The 17,093-nt window shown below is 36.9% G+C and overlaps 3 protein-coding genes and 1 long non-coding RNA gene across 11 annotated transcripts in view; 3 read left to right on the forward strand and 1 right to left on the reverse strand.

The window, feature by feature from the left end:
- The first annotated feature begins 625 nt into the window (after positions 1–625).
- LOC117321347 (partner of Y14 and mago-like) lies at positions 626–9,073 on the forward strand. Its single transcript, XM_033875809.1, has 3 exons — positions 626–787; positions 6,633–6,729; positions 7,184–9,073. The coding sequence occupies exons 1-3, from the start codon at positions 733–735 to the stop codon at positions 7,659–7,661; spliced, it is 630 nt and encodes a 209-aa protein (XP_033731700.1). The 5' UTR covers positions 626–732; the 3' UTR covers positions 7,662–9,073.
- LOC117321348 lies at positions 1,107–2,941 on the forward strand. The gene is made up of 2 exons (XR_004531319.1): positions 1,107–1,265; positions 2,463–2,941. It is a non-coding gene; the product is annotated as an uncharacterized LOC117321348 (long non-coding RNA).
- A 295-nt stretch (positions 9,074–9,368) lies between the features above and the next one.
- Positions 9,369–10,745, reverse strand: LOC117321349. The gene is made up of 2 exons (XM_033875810.1): positions 10,045–10,745; positions 9,369–9,772 (listed from the first exon to the last, which is right to left on the reverse strand). Coding segments are annotated over exons 1-2 (456 nt in total). The 5' UTR covers positions 10,499–10,745; the 3' UTR covers positions 9,369–9,770.
- A 4,968-nt stretch (positions 10,746–15,713) lies between these two features.
- The window catches only part of LOC117321342, a 38,616-nt gene continuing 37,236 nt past the window's right edge, over positions 15,714–17,093 (forward strand). For 2 of the 8 annotated variants that reach the window (XM_033875799.1, XM_033875800.1), the window contains exon 1: positions 15,714–16,610. In XM_033875799.1, the coding sequence (XP_033731690.1) occupies positions 15,956–16,610 (655 nt within the window). In that variant the 5' untranslated portion in view covers positions 15,714–15,955. The remainder of the gene's footprint in view (positions 16,611–17,093) is intronic. The other 6 variants (XM_033875801.1, XM_033875803.1, XM_033875802.1 and 3 more) reach the window with 3 other exon arrangements.

Consider the following 17,093-nt stretch of genomic DNA (forward strand, 5'->3'; position numbering starts at 1 on the left):
CTAATTAATTTTTCTTTAATAGCAATAAATATTATTTAAGCTAAAGTCTGTCCATCTCGTACGAATTTTGATGGGTGACTAATAAAGACCATAATACTGCACTGCTCCATACATGCTGCATGACGTATATGACCTTGATTTGTGACGTCATAACGAAAGAAAGGCAAACTTTGCAATCAAAAATGAATGTTGAAAAATGAGCTATTACTCTGTGAAATATTGATATTTTTTCACAATGTTTTACCACATTATTGATAAAGCTACTATCTATCCATATATTATAGTTTTAATATTGTCTGGAGAAAAATTAAAGCCCGGGCGGTCGTATAATTGCAAATAACAAGATTATGGCTCATCCCGAGCGTTAGGTTGCGAGATCGCTAATTTCACGTAGCCATAGCTCTGTCAAATATTGATATATTTTCACCACATTTTGCCATATTATTGATTAAGCTACCATTTATCCATATATAATAGTTTAAATAGTGTTTGGATATAAATAAAAGCCCGGGCGGTCAATATATATTCCCCGGGCAGTACCGGGCAGCACCGGGCAGTACCGGGCGGTCCCGGGCAGTACCGGGCTGTACCGGGCTGTAATTAGTATGACCCTTTCTCCCTTCTCACTAGAAGAGCTCCACAAACACATGTGCAATGTTTTCAATTTAGACATGGAAAGTTGAATTGAAAGACTTCGTACTTCAGGTGTATAAAATATCCGGGGAAGAAACAATGGCTACCTCAGGACCTTTAGAAAGAGACGGTATCATCCGTGATGAAAAGACAGGTATGAACGAACCATCCCGGTCAGCGGATGCATAAGCTAAGGTCCTAAAAATTATAACATAAACACGCTCATAAGTCCAAGACCGATATAGAGATCGGCCTTTGACTTATAAGCGTGCTAAGCACCTATGGCTGATGCATGCGTACATATGCTGAATTCCTTTCAAACTATTCCGAGTAACTTTAATTATTACTCAAAGTAGAAACTTTTACTAAAACACGGGACTATTTATACCCATGTAGCTATAACGTCACAGGACCCCATTTGGTACAATTTTTACACATTTATTCTAATATAGAAAATACTCACGTGGGAATTTCAAATTAATGTTGATATTTTACTAAGACAACCTTTAGTACTTCCAACTGCATGATCAAAAAATAAATAGTACGTGATAGCTATTTATAGATCCGCTTTTTTTGTGTTACGTAACTTCCGGTCTGGAGCATGCAGAGAGGACCCCATTTGGTACAAAGTGGTGAGACATCGATTTTTTCAATTATTTCCAAAAATATCATCAATAATGTGAGCGATTGCGATGGTAATACATACATTATTACTTATTACATCAGTATTTTTCCAAAATATCTGTCATTTGTGTATAAATACCATAGCTGGAAATACAAATATCCCGGCCCGTATTTCCCGTATTTTTTTCCATTGAGCTCGAGTCCACGTCGTTTCATTGAACGATGTTTTGTGACAAATATCACAAATGCACATGTATGTAAAGTGGTTTCACAACTTTTTATAAGTGGCAATACATTAACCTTCTTTTAGGATGATGAAAATTGCATAATTTTTTTTTTATATAAATAATAGATTACTAAATTAGAATATTGAAGTAAGGGGCACTTGTCGCTGTCAAGAGGTATGTAGAATGGTCCTGCTGCTATATATATCCAGTGAGGACATTCCTACTAGCCGTCGGGCAGCTCAGATGTATGTCTACAGGATACATATTGAACCACAGGGACGTTACAATATAATATTAAAAGTATGCATAAAATGTATAGGGGTCATATCTGATCAGTTTAAAGTTATAAACATGTTACATTGAGTATCATTGTCCCTGTGATTGAACAGTTATAATATAAAATAACAAAAACACAAAGTTTGTTTCATGTTGGTGACTATTAGCTGACTATTACTGGCAGTATCATTTATTAATTTTGCTTTCTTTTGTTTATTTTTTCCCCGGGGTAATTATTGAAATGAAATATTACAAGAAAAACCTATAAAATGACAATAAATTTTTTTTAATCAATCAATCAATTAAAACACTCTTGATGGAAAGTCAAGAAACCTTATTTAAAATTGAATACATGTATTTAAAACATGATGACATTAGCACAAGTGTTATTCTCGCAACATACCAAGAGTAAGATTTAACAAGATATCACAGTTCTTGTAAAAATGTCAACAAATTAATTTGAATATAATTAGATTGATCACTTACATCATAGAGGAAGTTAGGATGAAATGAAAGATATTGAATTGTTGAATAAATGTACTAGTAATTCTCACAGGTGTGACTAAAGAAATAGTTATAATACTATTGTAATGTACATGTATATATAGATTATATGCTAAAACACTAATATAGTGTGAGTTAAGAACATTCAATCAACAGAAGTGAAATTAAAAGTTAACCATATTGTTTCTCAACTTGCAGGGCACATTTGGCAACACCAGGATGAATCTGATGCCTTCCTCATTTCAAATGTGGGGTACACTCTGAGTGGCAAACAATATGCATGAAAGGACTTTTTACAGAAGTATCATGTCACCCGATATATTTCTTCCTCTATCGGAGAAACAAATTGGTGACACTTGACATATAAGCATGCCGTGTCTTGTCAAGTGTTGGAAATACAATGTAGCTCAATATCTGACTGAACACAAGTACTGTGACTGGTGTCCTGACTAAGAGCTGAGAATGGCTCAACATCAACATTCATGCTCTTCATGATTGAGGCAGTCCTGGTGAAACCAGCAGCCACATTAGATACCAGCGTATCTAACCCAAAGGATATCTTCCTCCTCATCATTACATCGATCCCTGATGTTGCAAATTTTGCATGTAAATATTTCTTCTGCAAGTTCATTGCATTTGTTCTGTAGATGAAAGATTAAATTATGAGTTAAACCATAGCCGTGTTGTTATTTGTGTGTAAAAAGGTTCTAACTAACAAAACAGAGCTTTTACTGCTCAATTCCCCCGGCAGCAATGCTAACTTAGGAAGCCACTATATCAGTCCCTAATTGTCCTGTTACCTGTAACAATCAAAAGTAATTACAAGAGAGTGACCGATCGCCATCTGCAGAGGTGTTTGTTTCCTCAACCCCACTGGTGAAAGCTAGCCATTCAACCATGGCCTAGACAACAAGAATGGTCAGGTGGTAATTAAAATATTATTAAGACCAACAAAAGAGGATAAAGCAATAGTTATGTCAGTCATAATTGGTTTACTTACAAAAACAACCGAATGCAAATCTGACCGAACAGCAGGAGAGTTCCGAGTGTCTTTGTATACACTATAGTTATTGACTGAACCAAAAATGGGTATTTATTAAATTAAATCCCAACATGGATTTCAGAAAATATATCTCAAAATAAACGCTTAGGATTGAAATTATCAGAGAAAAATTCTCTTTAATTTTAAAGGTTTAATGTAATAGAAAAGATATTTCAAACCTTTTTTTCCCAAAATATTGATGATTAATGAAAATTGTTTTAATAAGAATTATTTTTACCTTTTTTCTATGTTGAGTATTTGTCTGAATAGACATTCATTATAGGATGATATTGTGAAGATATTTTTATACTATTGGCTTACTATAAATTATTAAAACTATCAACTTCTGAAGTTCAGTGTTTGTGTCAGATAAATAATTGAAAATTAATTAATTAATTAGGCATTTGTCTTTTATGCATTTGTTTTATTGTTTAAATATAATAAATCAGGAGATTATAAGACTCTTTCATATGTGTATATGTAGGATAGGGATATTCCACCCAAGGGGTCACAAAATGTGGTGAAACCCGAGGCTTGCCGAGGGTTTTACCACATTTTGTGATCCCGAGGGTGGAATATCCCTATCCTACATACACACATAATGAAAGAGTCTTTTTCTCTCATATCATTACCGAATTTCTGGCGAAAGTGTCCCTCAGCCATCCATTTTCTTCAATTTTTAATTTCTTTATTTGACGTTTTTACTAAATATACTTGTGATATTCTGAAAGATCATACCCTATTTTGCCAAACTATGTTTGAACACAAATTTCATTCATTTTGTGGTTAAGTGATGAACGAATGAACTATTCGCCGATAAAAATTACCGTAACTTGACCGACTTTTACGTGGCCGTGATCAAATTGTCAACATCCGAGAAAAAGAAGTTCTATCAACAATACTGAAAGCCAACGCTGAAATGAGTTTTCCAACTTCACATATAATTTGATTTGCACCTCGACATATTTAATCATTTCACAGAACACACTGTACTTTTAAATGTCAAGTCAATTTTTTTTTTATAAAATACTACGTCACTGCATGACGTCACGACTGTCATTGGAATTCCATTCATGGTTCAAGGATATTGAGAGTGATGTCGATCTCGATCGCCATGACGCGGCGATGTTTCGTGGCTGGTAATTTTAAATTCACTGTGATTTTGGCAACTTCGTGTGTGAACCAGCGAACAGTGACTCTATACGAGTATTCGATCTTTTCTGTGACATAGGATTATATGTGTTTAACCGGTTGTCTTGATGGAATGACGAAGGTAGGTCAGTCGATAGGCTAACGATGATCATATTGAAAGGCTAGGATGACAGTTAGTTTCATGGTTACTCTACACAAATGTAGACTCTGAGTTACAATTAAAATAAATATTTTTATATGAACATCGAGGGGTGTCATTTTTACCGAATGTTCGTTCATTTAAGAGCCAATTCCCAACTTCCAAATACACAGGTTACTGAGTAGGCCTAACAGTTACTGACAGTACAGTACAGTAGAGTAAACAAATTCCAGGGCCCCCTGCTGACGCAAACGGAATCATTTCATAGGTTGTGACGTTTGACATTTTCTTTTTTATATTTTTTTATGTATGGCTTTTATTTTACTTCCTGTCATTGCCAGGTGATTGTGTGTGTTTACATGTTTTTAATGACAAATGACAATTCTGTCGGGTAGGCAAGTCTGTATTGTACTGTAACTGTTACAACAGGCCTGTATGCGTAGTCTAACTGTTTGTTACAGTAACGGAGTTATATGTTCGCTCAGATGAAATGTCTAATCGTTTAACCGTGTAGCCCTATTGATTTACTGCTGATATGATATATATTTATCTAAGAATTTATGTATTTTTATAGTTAAGTCCAACGTTTCAAAACCGACACCGACGAAAAAGACTGTCGGATGTGAACACAAGCAGACGACGTTGTGAGAGTTGTCCCCCTTGAACGCAGATTAATCCGCGCGCGTGAAATGCTATGTAAGATAGATTTATCTTACATAGCTATCTTACATGGGCAAACTCTATCCAACATGGCGAGATATGAGAGAAATATATGGTAATGTACAGTAATCAGATTTGGTTTGTTTCTTTGTTTATAAGGGACATAACTTGTTGAACATCTATATGAAGGACACCTCTCTTATAAAGGACACTTGTCTCTTAGGTGTCCTTTATACACAGGTTCGACTTGTACATTGGGTTTTCATTCATTAAAACTAATAATAAATAATATGTTAGAATATGTTGCATACTCTGGCAAGATCTTGTTCAATATAATATGTTGATCAATTTTATCACTTAGCCGGCCTGTTCATGCATGTGTTACAGTCATGCCATAAGTAAGGACATAAAGACTGAAACAAAAGGGTGGGCTCTTATAAATGGGGTCTTTTTCAGAAAAAAAATTGGTTCATGAGAATAATTTGAATGGAAAAAAAATTGGGAGTCCCAGAGTGTTTTAGGTGTTAATAATAAGCTTGGTGGGAATGGGTGAATGTAAAAAAAAATATATATATATTCATGTCATAAATATTATATTAATTTGTATTTATTTTTTTTTTCATGATAATATTGCTAATGATAATGTATATCATTGAAAGGAAATGGTGAATTACTTTTTCTCCAATGTACAGAGAGGATATTTCCCATTCATGCATGTTAAAAGTATAAGAAGGATTATTATGAATTAAATTATTTATTGAATTATTTCGCTTCAGTTTTCAGTGAATGCCCCTTTATGTTAAGTATTCATAGTAAAAGGGAAATAACTCTTAACAAAGGCCTTAAAAAATCCGGACTTATCGTTGATCAAGCACCTGTGAGAGTGTATTAGAGATCAACTTCCGACATGCGCACAAATAGTTTTACTGCAATGGCGAAGCGGGGGAAGTTCGAATTGCAGGTACAGCACACTGAAAATGAGTGTATGTTCACTTTATAAGGCAAGTACCTGTGTAATAGGACCAACGAAGACTTTTAGGACTATAAGAAATCATTTGGAATGATAAATGTGCCGGAAAACATTTCAAAAGTTGATATAACACTGTCGTCGAAAGGCAAAACTATGCACAAAACGGATGTTTTCCTATAACTTACCCATTTCAATATCTTGTATTAAGCAAGCTGGATCGCTGCATACCTCAAAATTGACGTTGAAATGACCGTTTATGTTTACATTATGACGCCATAAAATCTTGGGTCATGGAATGGACATGCGAGGATTTGGGAGCTATTTTATCAAATTTTGTACCAAATGGGGTCTTGTACCAAATGGGGTCCTGTGACGTTACATATAGCTGTAGCTTATTTTTTTCAGGTGAATATTACATACCAGCATCTCAACGACCTGATGGTACTTGGAGAAAACCTCGTAAGGTGAAAGATGGTTATGTGCCGCAGGAGGAAATGCCAGCGTAAGTATATATAGTGGACAAAAAATAAAGTTGTTTAAAGCTGACTGAAACTTTAGTACTTAACATTCTAAATAATAATATTTACAGTATTAATTTCTATAACTGACATTTAAATTTAGTGATTAACTTTAATTATTCTTGTTTCCATAAGGCTAGTCTAGATTTTGTAGCAAAACTAGAAAGTCTACTTGGTTGAGAAAATTTGTAAAAAGAGACCGAATATGTGTTGTTTTTAATTCCAAAAGAGCTTCATAATTTGTTAAGGACCTAACTTTCTCAAATAATTAAAACAAATTAATATAATTCGAGTTGGTTTCTGTAATTTAGTGATAATACATTTGAATTTCTGTGTACATGCATCAAAGTTTGATTGATAAATGTGTCATACAATTTAAGCACTTATATCCATATTTTATCCAGTTTGACTTACTTTATATGTTCATTGTAATTACAGGTATGAAAACCGTGGTGTTCAATGGCTGAAAAGTAGTAAGTCTTCCCTTCCCCCGGGATTGAACCCAACCGATGTTACCCCGAAGGATACGGATACACCGCAGGCTGACCCCTTCGCAGGAATGTCCAAGGCTGCAAAGAAAAATGCTAAAAGGAAAGAAAAGAAGAAACAACAGGGCCACAATGAAAATGTTGAGTCTGTAACCAGGTCATTAGCTGATTCTGTGCTCTCAAACGACCAATCACAATCATCTAAACAAAGCTCCAACCAATCAGAGATGCCATTACAAGATAAAGCTGATATTGAGAAGAAAATCAGAAATCTGAAGAAGAAATTAAGACAGATTGAGGATCTGGAAAATAAAATAAAATCTGGCGAAATCAAGGAACCTGCCAAGGAACAGTTAGAGAAATTATCCAAAAAAACATCAGTGTTAAGTGACATCGAAGACTTAGAACTTGATTTAGTTGATTTGTGAATTGGATCATATAGAGATTAGATGGATAATTTAATTACTGAAGTGCTGAAATACTGATCTACTGTTGTCAGTCTATATACAATCACGTTTTATGTAGTAGGAATTCAGATTTGTTACTGGTGGGAAAAACAAATTGTATTGTGAAGTCCATGATCATAAAAATCTTTATGTCGATCAATTTTTTATATAATGACTAAATGCAGGTTTGACCTCAGCAGTACCCGATACAATAAGGAAATAAGGTGTGATAGAAGATTGAACACATACAAAATAAAATCAGTCTGTTGTTTTGGAACGATGAATCATACCTTTCAAGTGATAGGATTTGGACTGAAAGCTGAAGTTGTATGCATGATTTCTCCAGAGCAAAATCTTGACCTGAACATTTTTGAAAAAAGAAATCTATTACTGTTTTCTTAGATATTGAATCCCTGAAACCAATGCAAGTTTACTGCAGTATTGTGATCAGATCTTTACAAAAGAAAATAATGAAATTGCAAAACCAAAAATCTCAACTTTTTCTAGGGCCTGTTCATTGAAGCGGAAAAAACAGTTTGTTTTTAAAAGTAATGTTTCAGGCATATATCTTGACAGACCTGCAGATGTTAATGCAGGCCTTGAAAGACTTCGTTGAGGCTTGCCTAATAAAAAATCACCAGGTCTATCCTTATTTCATAAACAAACAACTGGCCAAATCGGTCCAACGCTAAACAAAAATGGCCGTGGTTTCTCTTCACGACAGGAATAAAGTCATGTTATATAGGAATAAGTGTTTGTTTTATATTCCCATGTACTGTGGGCATGATGAACACATTAATAAAAAGTACCTCATTAAATTAATGATTGCTGGCAAAAATTGAATTTCATAAAAGGTACATAGATTATTATACCTATTTTCTGTAAATACTTGTGAAAATGAAGCATTCACTTGTGATTTGACCCCATTATGTGAGATTTGTATAAATGTTTCAAAGTTTTTTGACGGTTCATCAACCATTCATGGCTCTATGAATAATATTCATATAAGATATTTATTTTCTGCTTGCATTGCCTATATATAATCATATTGTCACCAATTTGTTCCTCACAACATTTCACAACTTTGTTTGTTGTCCTTCATACTATCATATGGACTGGTGCATGTGATCTTGATAAGATTAAAAGAATGTGAACTTTGAACTCTGAACTTTGACCTGTTATAAATACATATACAAATATTGAAGTTTGACCTGCTATAATCACATATAAATGTATTGAACTTTATCCTGGTTGTCATTATTACATATACACATATTGTAACAGGTAAAGCAGATTTTAGGTATATCTGAATGTATTGGATGTGATGGCTAAACTGAGAGTAGGCTGTATGAAAATTCAGACATTCTAAATGAAGATAAATTGGTGAAACACAATCTTTAAAATTCCATTGTTGTACTTTACAAATATATTCAACATTGATAGCCAGATTTGCACACAATTCAGAGGGGCTCTGTTGGCCGAGTGGTTAAGGAGTCCCGACACTTTAACACTAGCCCTCCACCTGGCACGTCCTTAAATGACCCTGGCTGTTAATAGGACCAGGGACTTTCCTGGGTATTTTGGGAATCGCCAAAAATCATCAAATTGGGAAAATTACGTCGTAAAAGGGGGTAATTGGGAAAATTTGTAAAACTTTCTGTATTACAAAATAAACAACTTTAACACCAATTAATACTGTTTTGATGTTTTAATCACTGATATTACACTTGTACAATGTACTTTACAGGGACAAGTGCCGATCTTTTGCAAGTTTGAAGTTTTGAACAAGTTGTTCTAATTCATATTCCGTCAGGGTACTGGCTCCCTCTATGTTAATGCGCATTATTGCATTAATTGACTTGCAACTCAATCTGCTGCGCATTGGGGTTTTTAGCAAAGCCATTTGGCTAAAGCTCCTCTCCACTGAGGCCGTTGATGCTGGAATAATGTTCACCAGGTACAGAAGCTTGCACATCATTGGAAAAGATTCTTGGAGTACAGGATCCCCAGAGACTTTTAAAAACATTGACAGCAGATTGTTAACCTGGTCACCCTCATTACTATTGGAAGGCTGTGGATTTCTGGCTTTCATTCTGTAAAAAAATTATTTCATGATTTTTGCAAAAATTCTGCAATGTGCAATACATGTTACATTTTTGTTTCAAACCAATTTTCACTTTCACTTCTGCATTTATTTTGGATGCCTTCAGATGTGGGGTACTGTTTGCATGCTTATCTAATAATCGAGATGGATGTGTACCCAATGTCTCAAGGCCTGGGGAGATAAATGGAGACGTAACACTTATCACACTCATAGAGCTTGAATCTGAACAGTTACTGCCATATGTTAATTCACACAACTTACAAAGGTATCCTTTTTCCGAGGTGTGGTAAAGCCAAGGATAGTTGACAGTATATCTGTTCATGTCAAATCGCCGCCGATCTATGTTACTGTGAGCTGGCTTAAAATCAATCTCGGCCCGTGTCTCCCTGAGTTGAACTTTCTTTTGAAGTGGCGTGGTAGTCGTGGAGGCAACCATAGCGACTGGAGTCTGTACAGCTACTTCCACTGAAACTGTTTCACTTTGTTTGCAGATATTTGCGCCGTCGCTATCGCCAGTAACGGATTTTATTTCATCACACAATTTGTTAATGTTATTATCACCGACGTCAGTCGGTTTGCACTCTGTCTCGTCATTACTTGGTGCATCGACACTAACATCAAGTTTTTGTCGTTTTGAAAAAAACGCTGATATAAGCGTCGAACTTGGCTTATTTTTCGGAACCTTCCTCACATAATACTTCCCGTTGTGAGACATTTTGTTTCTAGCGGATACATCATTTGAACGCTTGTAAATAACAATACTATGTTCCTTTCTTATTCAAACGCTCAAGCGATACAGATTTCGGTGATTTATAACAAACAAAACGAAAGTAATAAAATCCGGATTTGAGAAAATCGGCAGCAAGATTGGGATTTTTTTTTTCCGGATTGGGAATTTTTATTGTTTTTTCTAATTGGGAACGGTGCCGATATTCGGTACCATTTATATAGGCAGGAAAGTCCCTGAGGACGTTAAACAAAACAAAAACAAAAAATGTCCTTTAATGTTCCTGGCTGTTAATAGGACGCTAAGTGAAAACAAACAAACAAATCACAATTCAGATGACAAACACTGACAGAAATTAATCCATCCACACTCGTTCAGAATGTGATAATCCACTTCACATATATCTCAAATGTTATATACCGGTAGATGACTATGTTTTAAGTTCCATAATATGGCACATGTACATTTACATATGTTGCTTGTGTGCCTGTTTACATATAAATCAATGATTTATGGTGAAAACTTTGATATTTAACATTAACATGGTAATATGAAGTTAAGAGATCAAAGATAATATGTAAAGGGATAGTTAACATGTCCATCAGGTGGTGGACAGATATCATTACATAGGATAACATATAAATGATGTCTGTTACATGGACAGAGGATAAATACATATCTGATGTTGATTAGAGGGCCCTAGCGGATCCGGGGGGGGGGGGGGGGGGGGGGGGGGGGGGCGATGTGGAAATTTCGGACTTGGACTTTTTTACATAACAAACTGCAATGCCAACCCCCCCTGAAATTTTGGCCCCCAGACCACTCGGCAAAAAAGAATTCGGCTCGTGCCTACGGCGCTCGCATATCGCATAACCACTAAATTACTGGACACCCCCCCACCCACCCTTTCAAATTCCTGTATCCGCGCCTGGATGGACAGGATCAAACCAGTCTAAAATTAATTTGGTGTCGAGTACTTTTTGCCCTCCACCATCAAATTCGTCCGTGGTAAGTCATCCGTCCACAAACAATCCTTGTTATTGCTATTGTTATTGCAATATCTATATACGTAAATTAAAATTGCCATTTTGAATTATGATAAAAAAAAACTGCCCCCAATTGACCTGTTTAGATACTCATATTTATTTGCATTTTGGACAAAGATCTCGGCAGAACCAACGTAATAAAACATACTATTGACACTCGGGGTACAAAACCAGACACACAACCACGTGCACCGCGCCGTTTACCACACCAGGCAGCAGAGGAAGTAGACAAAGAAGTCGACAGTATATGTTGCAACGCGCAATTATTTTGCCTTCAACAAAACCCTTGTCATCTGGGGTGGTTTTTGTCGGGAAAAGTGATGGTACCATGAGGTTCTGCGTCGACTACAGGCTTCTTAATAAACTGACTGTCACGGATGCCTATCCATTACCAAGGGTGGATGACACGCTTGACCGGTTGTCTGGATGTGAATGGTTCACGACCACTGATGGTTTACTCTCTGGCTTCTGGCAGGTGGGGTGGACATGGAGCAATCGGACAAACAAAAGACGGAGTTCGCAAAACGCAAAGGCCTTTACAAATTCAACATGATGCCCTTTGGATTGTGCAACAGTCCAGCAACATTTGAAAGATTGATGCACAAGGTTTTAACTGAAGGCCATTTCCATGGACATGTAGGCGTAAATATCGCGTGTCGGTGTGTCGACCGACACAGACAAAGTAAGATTGAGATCGGTGAAAGTTCTAGGTCTGTGTAGTTGTTACAGGCCATTTGTTGAAGGATTTTCAAAGGTACCGAATGTGTATGGACAGGGGACTCAAAGTGGAGTATGGAGTAACGGGAATCTGCTCATCAACTTTCAGAAATATCATTTACGTTCTTATCAAGAAATAACGATTATAAAAAAAATGGAATATGATAATCATAAATGGCCTCTTAGGGCATTCTGTTAATTATAGATTACGCAAGTACTGTCTGGTCACCGTACAAGAAAAAAGGAAATGGAATCGATAGAAAGAGACGAGCAACAAGGTTGTTATCACAATTGAAAAACATGGATAATGAACAACGTCCAAGTACCTAAAGTTACCGACACTGAAATACGATTGTGGGGAGATATGATGGACACATTTACAATTCTGATGGGGATAAATGATCAGAAAGTTACAGAGAACTTGGTGTAGCTAAACATGGCCAGTATTCACGTGTTGGATTCAGTAGTTTCACGGGAACAGTTGCACCGGAATTGTCCTTGCCTCAATACCCCGCCCTAGCTGAAGCTAGGAACTTGCCACTTGACACAATACTTCGCCCTGAAGCTTGGGACTTGTCACTGGACTCGATTACACACTCATGTTCTAGTAACAATTCACCTGTTCGACAATGTACTCTCCGTTCACAGACTATCCCAGGCCTTAGAGGAAGACTTATTCTCTCCCCCATACAGACTCTAAAACATCCCAATGATCCTTCAAGCTGTAGAGATTTCTTCTGTTTGGCTATATCTACAATGCTACCACTTTCCTTTAGGAAATCCAACCCAAGAATTTCCTGTAACGAAATGTCCACAACAACCACACAGTTTGATACTCGTCTATTTGGAAAGTAAATTTTCCCTTCCCTTTTTACCTTCAAAGTTTTCTCCGTTTGCTGCCACCATGTTCTGATACACAGGCTCCAATATGCTACCTGTTGACTCCTCAAGATAGACTTGTTTAAGTCTTTTGACATCAGACTGACAATACCTCCGGTATCATCTAGCGTTTTCGTACTGATGCTGTTGACACATGCATCCACGAACAAACACCTTTCACTGATGACTGGTATGCCATGAGACACACCCGGTCTCATAAGATACACCGTAGAAGTTTTCTTGGAGTCTGTACCATTACATTGTCCCGTTTAGGATTGCTAACTTTTGACCACTGGTAAAGGGGACCTCGTATTGTTCTAGCATTCTCTTTTAAAATGTCTTTGTTTGACACATTTTAGCACTTTGTTCCCTCTCGTGGACTGCGTTTTGTCCAAGTGTTATTATTCTGAATTACAATCGGTTCTTGATTTATCCTCCAGCAGATCTTTTATTTTCATGTTGGAAATCGACTGCTTTACTGACGACATAAATGTCTCCAGTTCACTTGCTCCTTTTTCAGTAGAGCTCTCGGATCCCTGCATTTGCCGTGCATATCCCCGATTTCCAGTTCTGCGTTCTTTGTCAGCTCTGGCATCGTTTAAAGTCTTTGGTCTCATATCGAACTATACCATCAATGAATGGATCCTTTGAAATCACTTCGGATATGTCCCTCGATGCCATAGGGGACGCTTGATATGTTAAGTGTTTTATCCCTTCACCTAGCTCTGGTAATGCTTCAGAGGTCTTAAGCCGTCGTTCCCTCTGCATAGAACAATAGAGTTCCCCTTGGTTAAACGATGCAAACTGTTTTTCATAGCTGTGTTTGTAACTACTCTGTAGACTTCCTAGCACTGTCTGTGCATGACTTCTAGGGAAGGCAGCCAAATACAAACCCACCTGCATCTCATTTCAACAGTTGATCTGTGCACAAGCCTCAAAATGGATCTTGTAGTCGATCCTAGATCCTGTTCCATCAAACGTTGCCGGTTTAATATGCGACTTGTTCTGCATTAATCTATCAATCGTGATCCCACCCTTTTTGTTTTCCAAAACATTCTGTGCATTTGCCATCAATGCACGGTTACCACGTCTACCCCGTTGTCTAGGTAACTCTAGTGCAGAGGAACTTTGTATCGGTGAACCTGTGTACACATCTTCAATACCTGCTATACGTCTGAGCCTCGTTGTCTAGGTAACTCTAGTGCAGAAGAACTTTGTATCGGTGAACCTGTGTACACATCTTCAATACCTGCTATACGTCTGAGCCTTGGTATTTCACCATATACACTTCTACCCGAACTAGAAGATCATCCTCTCTGGTCTCTTGTATTCCCTCTGTTTCCCTGGCAATAGGCCATTGAGATGTTGATATGAGGCGTACGACTACATATAGGACCTAGGTTTGTCCTCATGGTTTAAACACCTGAGTCCTTAACTGTTACCTCATCATCAACCTTTATACACGCCGACAATGCATGACTATTGTGAGCATTCTTCTCCTCTAACCTACTGATATCCTGAGTAACATTCATTTTACAAAACTCTAATGAAACCAAACAACTGGACGTAAAACAGAGACCACAGACAACAAGCGTTACACAAAACACATGTGTCTGAACTACCTCAATCCGACCGCTTGCCACCAGAAATTGTGTAATGTGTTTGAGTCCGTAACCGGGTTATTTCCCGGGCTGGGGATAGTGCGGAAATAAATATATACAACGCAACTACTGATCTGCCCTGACCAACACATATAACAACCGCGTTCAGAAGTCAACATGTTACACTGAGAAACAAATCAGACACTGTTTACCTCACAATGACTTTACATACAGTTACCTATGTACTATTTGAACCTAGTATTATACAACACTTAACGTACAAGTAGTACTAGTAGCCAAGCCATAATATGATATCCAGTACTCCGTACTAGGACTCGCACAACTAAATCGCCCAATCAGCCGGTGTTTCACCAGAACCAAGTCCTCAGGACTTGTGTTTCTTAGGTTTGTAGCTGTTTTCCTTAATTAGTAAATAACTTGAAATGGGTACTTTTTATATACGAGAATATTTAAGGGTAGGGTCTAGAAATTTGTAAAATAAAAAATGTACACTCTTACTGAATAGAATGACGTACGATTCGAGGTGTAAAAAGGCGGGAATTCATAGGTTTCCCAGTGCACTGTAAATGTCAGGTTTACCGTCTTTCGAGTACGCGTGTGCTCTTATATGCCATTTAACTTGTACAATTATAACATTTATCCGATAGAAAAAACTTAAAACTTTAATTTGATATAAATTTCACATAATTTGAACTTCTAAAAAGCAAATGAAGGGATGGGGTCACTAGTAATAACATATATAGTAATAAATTATTTAGTTGTGTGAGTCCTACTATGCCGTAGTATTCCGTATCATGAACCGTCAGTACTCAATCGGAACACATCGCCTCCGTCTGCGAACGTATGTATAAAAGGACGAGGGGTTCCGATTGCGTCAGTACTCTGTATTGTATATCTCGATTAGGCCCAAATACACCCAGACTAAAATGTATTTGTTAAAATGATATGATATATATATATATATATATATATGTGAGGTGAGTCGCACAAAGTAGGAATATATCTGCGACCAATCTTGTTTATCATATCATTTGTAACGAACACCTGTGATCTGATTGTATCTTCTTACAAACAGACATGACGTCACGGGTATTCCCGGTGTATTTTACTTCCCGTTGTGTTAGGGAGCTGTTTACGGAACTCACTCGTCAGTTGTTAATGGCTGAATGTAAAACGTTCCTATGATGGCATACTCAGCCCAGACGTCTTGTCGTCCGTTCGGGAGTAACAAGTGTCCGTCACACACGGGCCAGGAAGTTTCGTTTGTGTGTATGGACTGTGACAGCCTGGTTTGTATGCGTTGTGTCACCTCTAAGGATCACAAAGGTCACGTTTTTGAAGATTTGGGAGACATAGTGAAAAAGGAAGCAGATAAGTTGAAACACAACCTCAAAATCAACGAGGAAAACTACCTTCCTTCGATATTAAAAGGTACTAGTGATGTCGAAAAGGAGATAGCTAAAAACAAGGAGAAACACAGAGAAGCATCTGATTTGATCAAGTCTAGAGTACGTGAAATAAAGGAGGAAGCTGAAAAGCAGGGGGCTATTCTGATTCAGGCATGTACAGAGAACGAGACGAAGAATCACATTCGATTGCTGGAGTGTCAGACAACACGTACGGACCAGCAAAGAGAATGCCAGGACCAAATTACGAACATCAAAAAGACACTTCAGTCAGGAACAGAGATTGAGGTGTTTGACTTGAAGAAATGTACGGATAAAACATATATTTTGTGCCCGATGCATTCTCTGGAGCTTGTTACATATCAACCTCGTACATCTGCACCTGAACTGGTCAAGCAGGCTTTGGGATCTTTGGATAATCCAAACACTGGTATGTTAGATGAAATTCCTTAATTTGTTTATTTGGAAAGTACAATGGGATGAACTGTGGTAGGCTTTATGTTGAAACTAATGTGAATGTCAGTTATTTGAAGATCATGTTAGTTTCCTATGGCAAGTTTCAATTATGTTTAAATTTCGTCATAAATTCCATTTACCGACATTTTACTTAGGCCTATACTCTCAACACACAGATCAACACAAAAGACATTTCGACCATACAAAACTTTACAACCTGAAAATATCGAAAATGGCATTGAAGCGAAACAAATTTCGTTTTTAAATGATTTTAAAGCAGGCACGTGTGGTTTTAAAATACGTATATCCATCCTATCTGATCTAATCAGGTGTAAAACTTGATAGTGTGATGCTTTGGTGTCAATATGAACTAGACCTGTTTGCAGAATATTTACTTACGTTTAACCACTTTTTAATTGGATTAAATCTTCCATTTACTAACACGATCCTATATATA

Source organism: Pecten maximus, unplaced genomic scaffold (genome assembly GCF_902652985.1).
Source record: "Pecten maximus unplaced genomic scaffold, xPecMax1.1, whole genome shotgun sequence".
NCBI lineage: Eukaryota > Metazoa > Mollusca > Bivalvia > Pectinida > Pectinidae > Pecten > Pecten maximus.